The sequence below is a fragment of the Acanthaster planci genome, linkage group LG13, assembly GCF_054643075.1.
Source record: "Acanthaster planci isolate LZ-2023a linkage group LG13, COTS_SCS, whole genome shotgun sequence".
In the NCBI taxonomy this organism is placed as follows: domain Eukaryota; kingdom Metazoa; phylum Echinodermata; class Asteroidea; order Valvatida; family Acanthasteridae; genus Acanthaster; species Acanthaster planci.
In genome coordinates, this window is record NC_141789.1 from 4,752,528 (window position 1) to 4,761,631 (window position 9,104).

The 9,104-nt window shown below is 41.0% G+C and overlaps 2 protein-coding genes across 3 annotated transcripts in view; both read left to right on the top strand.

Moving 5' to 3' along the window:
- The window catches only part of pcgf3 (polycomb group ring finger 3), a 60,980-nt gene extending 51,880 nt beyond the window's left edge, over window positions 1-9,100 (top strand). For both annotated transcript variants that reach the window (XM_087144716.1, XM_022238634.2), the window contains exon 8: window positions 2,439-9,100. In XM_087144716.1, coding sequence (XP_087000842.1) covers window positions 2,439-2,483 — 45 coding nt within the window. In that variant the 3' untranslated portion in view covers window positions 2,484-9,100. The remainder of the gene's footprint in view (window positions 1-2,438) is intronic.
- The window catches only part of LOC110981252 (uncharacterized), a 36,119-nt gene that overhangs the window by 1,189 nt on the left and 25,826 nt on the right, over window positions 1-9,104 (top strand). The window lies entirely within an intron of this gene.

Here is a 9,104-nt window from a genome sequence, read left to right on the forward strand (position 1 = left end):
TTGTCCAGGAATCTTTCGTTTTCTTCTTGTTCGTCCTTTTATGTTGGACAGATACTGTAGATGATCGTGCAATATCGAGTTCCCAATTGTTTGTGTTATGGGCACAAGCAATCTTGTTAGTAGCAGTGGGCTGAATCGAGATGTAACGACACGAAGCATAGTTGTCTACGTCTGCACACTTCCCAACAGGAAATCCTGTGCGTACTCAAATTGCGCAGCCAGCTTCCCACCCCCCCCCCAAAAAGAAATCTGCGTGGACAGATTAATCAGGGTGGATTTCACTTGGACAGTTGGCAGAGGATGCACAGAGAGAATTGAGTTTCCTTTTACGCACATTTGTTGCTAATTTCTGTAATAACAAGAACTCTGAATGATTCCCCGTGTCTGTCACCCTGACCCAAATGACATTTATCTCTGCACTGGGAAAATACAAGGTGAATATTTTGTTGTGCAAATTACTTTGATGAAGGGCAAAACTAAATCTTTGGTGTGAAAACCTTCATTGTGAACCTGATTACGTTAGAATGAAAGACAAGAGACAAGATGACGAAATATCCCAAGAAGGGTCTGTTCGTTGTAGAATCTATGCAGAATGAGTGGAGTGCCTCTCTATGCCTTTGATCAGATACCCCAAAGCTGTCAGATATGCTAATGCAATTGGCGTAAATGTTGCTGGTTTTGCATGGCTGTAGAGCAGTGGAAATCATCTGCAGTAGAAAGGACACCTTGCAGGCTTGTCTGTGGTCTCATTGCTCAAGTGCACCAGTCAGTGTCTCAAATGAGTACCAGTGAGTCCCATCAGGTGCATACAGGTACCCAGTAGGCATGTCATGAGCACATTTCTGATATCAGACAAGCATATGGCAGCAAGATAAGAGGCACACAAAGGAGAAGCTGACACTGAGTGTCAGAAAGTGTTGAGAGGTTTGAAATCACCCCTACAGCACAATTGTATACAGTTGTGTAATAAATATCAAGTACGGTCTCGGTTTCTGCACAAAAATGATGGATTGGCCCATCTAAATTGTGTACAAGATGAGCGCTCTTGTAATTTTACACAATGGAGGCCCACAGAGACTGTGCCAGCTTTCGTGTTTGTTTGGACGGGATATTTTCAGTCGAGATGTGCTTTTTGCATTTCCCTGCCGGTAAATCCCCCTCATTTTTTACCGGATACAGATTTGTCATTGTATTTTTTGTTGCTTGTCATTTCCTCATGTTAAATGGAAGCAGTTTCAAAAACTGTAAAGATGATATGCCACAAAGCCCGGAATAACATATGTTGAGTAGATCTCCACTAATGCGTTGAAAGAGAATCTCAGGGGCCAAAGCTGTCGGCCCTCCCAACCCCGCCGTTGGATTGAGACATACCAGTGGGAACATCTCAAAAGTTGTTCCTGCTGGTTACGTGTGTCCTCCCTAATCAAACAAATCCTTCACATGTACATTTTCAAAAGACTCTGACAGCTGAAATGGCAAAATGCCGGGTGAGGAAGGCTTTTTACTTGTTTTTATATTGGCTCTTCATGTGAAATCGTCATTCTCCAGCAAGGGTTTTTTTTTTTGACTTACAGTGTCTCAAAAAATATCTATGGGGATCACTACACTCAGTGACCTTTTAGCATTTCTTTGCTTCAAGGTCTATTTGTGAACAGACATTTTGTGGTATACTTTACATGTACGTGGCCCAGTCTGACAAAATGAGTTGCGAATCACAAGAGCCATCTTTGACCTGTTCCATCAAAATGAGAGTAAATTCGCATCTTTCCTATTTTGAGGGTTAAAAGTCATATTGAAGCGGAGGTCAGTTTTGAGGTTTTGTAATACTTGAAAAATGTAACCCGTCTCGTATTTAATTCCAAATATTTCACAGGATCATATATTTCAAAATGTCATTTATTTGACAATAGCATTATTCGTGCCTGGTCTCAAATAGTGAAAATGTGGCGGGAACAAAAAGACAAAGTTGCCAGAATAATGTCAAATCGTCACCTTATATTGTTACCTTAAGTGTTCCATGTGCATACCACTGGAAAGCTCTTATTTCTGCTGAACTCAAAAACGCCAATATTTCAATTTTTGAAAATTCCAACTTTCAGCTCATTTTGTGGTGACAGGTCACATATTTGAGTTCAAGACTTTGAGCCCTAAAGGCTTCACTTAAAAGACAATGTCAATCACTCGGAACCCTCAACATCTTTCACTGAAATGATGTCCCTTTTCAAAGTACTAAGATGAGTGGAGTGACACACCAAAACAAGCTCAGGTTGGTCTTCATGATACAGACTAAAACGGCACTGCTGAAAGAAACAAGGGCGTAAAACTCATCTTGTGGGATCCAATCACATGCAAGTACGCAAGGCAGTGATCATTATAAGATCTTGACTAAGATGTTGACTTTTTGGAGTAAATTTTTGTTCCACATTTTGTTTTGACAGCAATACCCCCTGATGTTGGAATACAGACCCAGTATTACGCTATGACGGCAACCCTGGGGCCTGTCGTCGCACTGCCCATCATCACACCATCGTCCATATTAAAAAAGATCGGGGAAACAAGAAAAAAAAAGGAGAAAAATCCCAGAAAACTTTTTGTACAGCCGCAGAAGATAAGAGACTATTTTATATATTTTGTGAGATTTTTTCGGACGACTATCGAGCCAAACTTTTTATGCTGGAGCTGTTTTGTATATGTTATTACCAGCAGGGCTCTGAGTTTTTATACATGAATGTAATTATTGAGGAACACACAGTGTTATCCTTTGACCCCTGGAGGAATGTTACCTGTTGGACCCGCCCTCCCCAGTCATGGAGCTGCGTGAGTGTGGATCGCCACACCCCTTCTCCGATTTCAAAGGGAAACTGCCAAGAGCCACCAGATTGTAAACATCCCTCAGAAGTTTTGCATCAACTTGTTTTGTTGTTTGGATATCGGTGCGCATAGACGAAGTACTTGTTTTGCGTGTATGCTGAAAGGAAAAGATGATAACAGTGCCCCTGAGTTGATACATCATGGTTTCCTGCCGTAGACAGTGGGGTCGCCTCTCATACTCACTGGTAGTCATCGCGTGAATGCAGACAGCAAACCAAGTTCAAGTGGAAACCAGCCGCAGTATCCTTGTGAAGTGTTGTTGTGTACATGTATGTATGGTGCCCTCAAGCAGTCATGCGTGGAGCCATTATTGCAGGTGACAGATGGGAGACGGTCATTTTGTTTCGCCTCCAGCGTGCAAATTGTGCCGATGTTCAAATCGGGATCTTGTCAGTTCACCAACAGCAAGCTTCACCAGGGTTTGTGTAATACAGTGACAAGTCGCACACCTGCCCAATATGAGATTTGGCTGTCCTGGTACGACGCCTTTCGGAGAATAATAGATGCATCAGTAATTCTACAATGAATATCTGGATATTATCGGTTGCCTCCACCTCTTATCTTTGGAATTGGAAATACGACCCGGTAACAAAATCCAACGCGAGTTGCCTGAGCCATTTATCATCCGCCATGAATTGATTGCACTGGAAGCATCAGCATTACACCTTGTGAATGTTTTTACCACAGACTGAATGTGTGTGCACTCTAACGTAATGTAGAGCTGCATGCACTCCTTCCTCGCATACGCTGCTCACTCACTGCTGAAGTCGATAAAAAAAGCCCTTCAGTTTTGTTCCTGTTTATTGTTACCTGTTTTATATGGGGACGCAATCTTCCCTGAAATAGATCAGCGTGCGTCATCCCAGAGAGCGGTGTACAACAGTATCCTGTCCAAAGTTTCTCCAGCGGAAGACTTTTTATTTGAAGTCTATTTTCAAAACCCGTGAATGACAGTTCTGCGTTACCAGGACTGAGCAATTAAAAGAAGTTCAAATCACAGGAGGATGCTTCTCAAATTCCATCAGGCTCTGTCCTCATCTACAAAAGAATGGAGCGATTCCCATCTCCCTCCATCCACTACCTGCCTTTGGATGTATGTATATGTATGTTACTTAACGCGCCAGATCAATTCATGTTTCTAATTGCCCGGGAGCTGTTGTGGTCGTTGAAAGGTTTTCAGGCAGGTAGACTGAGAGGCTGGAACAGTCAAAACATCCAGCCTGAGCTTGACAATGTAATGTAATTATACTGTAATGCCACTTACTCACTTCTTCATGAGAATTTATGTAGGTGAACAACTTTTTAATTGTGACAAAATGTTCGGAGCCTTGTAGATAGTAATTATCTCATAATTTGGGCTGCAACTCGGTGAACAGGCTAAATCTTTAGATTGGATGAATTTGATGAAATTGTGAAAGGTTTTGCTGTTTTTGTTAGCACTCTGTTTGTTATTAACTTATCAGAGCTTGCCAAGTATCTTAAACAGTCATTCACTCAGTGACAGAACTTGGATACATTTGGCTGGGGGCACAGGAGGGCCATCATTCTCTCGAGGGGAGTATCCCTCACAATCAAAACAAAGGCATGCCGTCAACAGATATGGTTTTCCCCTTCTCTAAAGGGAAAGGTGGCACATGGGGGCACAGGCTTTGGGCACTGGGGGGTCTCATGCCCCCCCCTCCCATTCCTCATCTGTTATGGCATTGCATTTGCTCTTCGGTGTTGCTGAAACATGTACAAATGTACATCGTCTGTTTCCAAAGGAAATCATACACGTATCAGGTGATGGTCAACTCAATATCACACACTCTCTGGCCATTGTCCAACATCCACTGCATTTACGTTAAAAAATGGATATGCATGTAGTACTGCAGAAAAATCTGTGATGATTTTGAAAAAGTTGGAGGAGTGGTGCTGGGCACTTGAAACAGCGATGAGTTGACTTAATATGAGAACACCTACCTTTTAAGGGTGTGTATTTGGAAACTGAAAACTTTCTTTTTAGACTGTACTTAAAAAAACCCCCGTCACTGATTCTTTTCAAATGCTGTGACACAGGCAACAGTCTCGTGGCGAGGGAAAGGTTCTGAGCAGATCAATTTTCCACAGCCCGGGGGGGGGGGGCCTCATTCTTGGCGGCTCAGTCAGTGATGTGATCAGGTTGTGATCCGTAGGCGCTGTGCATACCTGTAAATTGACTGTATCCATAGACAGATCTAATATATAGTAATTTATATTGTGCAGATTGGTCGGTGGGTGGGTAAGAGTGAGTCTGGTTAGTGCATGTATGCTTCTTGTGAATGGAGAATGCTAGCAAGTATTTTTTTAATTTCTGAAGAAAGGGGTTTTTTTTCCTGATGAAATAGGCACTTGCGTAAAGGTTCTTGGGAAAGTAGTTCAAGGATACCAAGGCTCATTTTTGCATTTTTTTTTTTTGGAAAGAGGGAAGCTTTTTGTTCCTGTTGAGAAAGTTTTAAAGTTCTGTCGGAGATATGCTGCTGTATAGGTTTTTGTAACAAGTGTATTTTTAGTGGAAGTGATTCTTGGTGGGATAATACATGTAAAACGGGGGGAACCCCTGTTTATTCCTCACAGAAGGAGAACACGTGACAAAAGTTTAAAATACGCAACATTCCCCTTATATTGCTGTGTTCAGCTGTTGAAAAATGTGCTGTTGACTTTCCAAACGTGTCGTAACAAGGAACTGAGATTAGTTTGCACTTCGAATGTGAAAGCCTAGCTGTCGTAGTTGGGAATCCCAGGGGATACAGTTGTGAGGAGATCCCGGGCTACTTCCAGGAAAATGAAATGGCTGAGAGGGAAACACCAGGAGTTCAGGGAAAACTTTGTGAACTTTTGGTTTCCCATCGTGAATTACTGGTACAAGTGACGTGATCCCTGTCATGATGTTCTAAAAGCTTAGTATTTGTGGGAATGAAGATGATGATGCAGTAGGGGCAAGTGTAGTTGCAGGTTACAATTCTTGCACTCCGTTGGGTACTTCGGAATCAAGGATAAAAATTTCATCTCGTCTTTAGTTGGCCAGAGATACTCTCAAAGTGAGTCTGTGCCTGGATTGTGGGCTAAACAGGCAGGTCCCTTCCCATTTCAGCATGTTCAATATACATGTAGTAAGAGGATTCAGAGGAATGATCAAAATAGCCATCTGGTGAATGAAGCCTGTGACAACCACAAAAGTCCAACTTCCAAAGTTAAAGTGCCTTCAGATGAAACCACCCCTTTTTAGCCTCGTGTTTCAAACAACAGGAATGAAGAACTTCAGTTTAATGTTCTTTTAATGTTTGTTTTTAGAAAGAAGTATGCCTATGCTTTTTGCTTTAGCAGACTGAAACCAGATTCACATGGCAGAAACTGTTCGATTAGAATATTGTTTACAAGTTTAATTAGTCGGATAATCACCATTGTGGTGTATTGACAATATTGGTAAATAGGTCACACTACTTTCTGATACTGCCGAGTACTTCCTGGTGTTTCCCCCACTGTCCCAAGAAATGCAGCAGATTCCTGGAAAGAACGACACGTGTAACATGCTACACACTGCCCTCTATAATTCCAATTCAAGAGGCCATGCTCCTGCAATTTCAACCACGGAACATGACTTTGTCCCAGCTGGTAGCAAATTGGTGCACTTCAGAGTTTGAAGCTGTCAAAAGTCTGGCCCTCGGCTGTAGTGTAGACAGTTTGAATTTGAAGAGATTTGGGAGAGTTCGTTGTGCAGAGCAACTCTAGAGTTACTTGGGGATTTCCAATTTCTAAAGTTCTAATACGTGTACAGCCTCTAGCACAAGGGTGACAAAATGATACCTCAAAAAATAACCAGCCATTCAAAATATTTTTAAAAATTATTCTTATATTGAATGCTGGTAGAATAACAAACCAGAAATCGCTCACCGGTGGATGGATGGCTCTGGTTGTGAATTATTGACCATTGTGAAGTAATTTCATTTATTTCACATGAAGGACAGCCTAGAAGCTTTGAGGAAATGTGAAGGGATGGTGATAGTTCGGCAGGGGGGTCAGTTTGGAAGTACACATTACATTGAGAGTTGCCAAGTGTTGAAAGTTTTGCCAAGCAGAAAATGTAACCAGTAGAAATTCTTTAACAATGGGTTGGTGGGTTCTGTTCCAGCTGGTGCTTGACCAAATTCTGCTGAGTGTACTGAACTTTCCAAGCAATATTACGCTTAAGCAACTCTCTCGGCCCTGGATGTAAGTTAGCAGTATGGATGTTTCAGTTGAAGTGGTGCTACGTAAAACATTTGCAATCATTTACTTTGTGCATTATCTTTTGCCAGTAATGCACGTTATTTATATTGTAGAAATTTTTGGTTTCTTTCAGTTAACATTTTTGAGGATTTTTGATTTCTTAAGAAAATATTGGCTTACATTAAGATTCACAAAGAAGAAACATTTTAATTATGTGCACAAGTGCACATGTATATTTCCCTGTCGACATTTCATGCTAAGAATGAACACTATCCCATGTTTGTTGTTAAACTCCATGGTACATGTATTTATACTTTCAGATCCAAGACTGTGTTTCTGGTAATGTGAAAGAACGTAATCTACTTCCTAAATGACATTTCCCCCAAACCATTCAGTATGTTAGTATTCCTGTGGTTGTGCATTGTACCAGCACAGCGTGATCACAAGTCACATAACCCAGATACTGCAGCTGCGTTTACTTATTCATGAGGTGAGATGCCTCAAGATTGTGCAGAGAGGTACATACTTGGAGGTTCGGTGGACAACGCATCAAGTGCATTACAGGGCAAGTGCGACTAGTCGACTCGAGTCAACTTTTGCCCCCAAAGGGGTACATCGTGTGCATTTATGTAACTTGATAACTTCGTAAGGGAGAGGCGCGAGTGCATATTTGCAGGGCTGTAGTTGAGTGCATGTACAATGCACTTGGCATTGCCTCGAAATGTGTATATTGCTGGAGTTTATATTGCCTTCTCCATGCGCAAGATGTCTTTAAGGGGCTGTAACCCATCCATTCCTTAAAAAGTGCAAAATATTCTGAGAACCAAGCATTTTGATTTGCCACAAGCAACAAATGTGTCGGGTTTGCATGCAGTGGCCTGTTTAAAATAGGCCTTCATATTTCGGGTGGGAAAAAAATGACTTCAACTGTCGATGATGTGTCTGCATTGAATGCCCAATATGCATATTACAGACACGAGGGTAAAATCAACCATGGTTTTGATATGTGACCGCTGATTGCCTACTTCATCAGCATATGAGAACATTTCAAAATGCCTGAATGTGATTGAAAAATAAGAAACCTTACCAGAAACACACGTTTTTTTCCCCATCTGTGTGTGATTTTTGTTTGTCTCACTGAAGTACACATTTCAACTGAGAGAGCTCAACTGTATTGATACATTATTTATGCTGTGGGCAACTATGAAAACCGCCACCAGATTGAGTTATAGACATTTAGGAGCTGCCTGCTGGTAGTCCAAATAAGATTTAGTGTGTCAACATTCTGAGATCTTTCTGATTTCAGTGTTTCAATATCAACCTGGGTTTAAAGAGACACAGGTGATGGATTCTACCCACCAGTAACTGATCAGGTTGTCAGTTCTGGTTTGTATGAGCCATTAATTTCCTTCTGTATTCACAGACAATTTTGTTCTCTCTCTTTAGGATTGAATTCCATTACAGTGGTTTACAATCAGGTCTTTGGAAAATGGTCAAAAATATAAACTATTTTGAATTAGAATCGAACACACCATTGTAGATTTCTAACAATTAAGAGATAGTATCTTTTGCAGCCAGAGATCAATGTGCTTATATCATGATTTTTTCCCCAAAATCGGACTGCTAAAATCTGTTGTAACTTCAGTCCCAGTTTGGATGGTATTGTGTGATCGTCTTTTAATAAGTGCAGAAAATATTTTTGTAAAATGAATTTACATTTCTGTCCCATCCCCAGCCCAGTTGGTGATAGGGTTTTTGAATCTCAGTCTTGCAGCCTCATTTGAGAATATTTCCCTTGAATGAATTAACACTGACATTTCTGTTGTTGCACACATGAAAAAAAAATGTATCCATGAAATGAATGTTGAGCATCTGTGGAATCCAATTTGACATTTTTATCCATCATTATTGGACCTTGCTGTACATACTTGGCCTGTAATACCCTGGAATACAGACTGTTGTGTAATAAAAAATGACATGAATCTATTTGTAATATTGAAAACTCC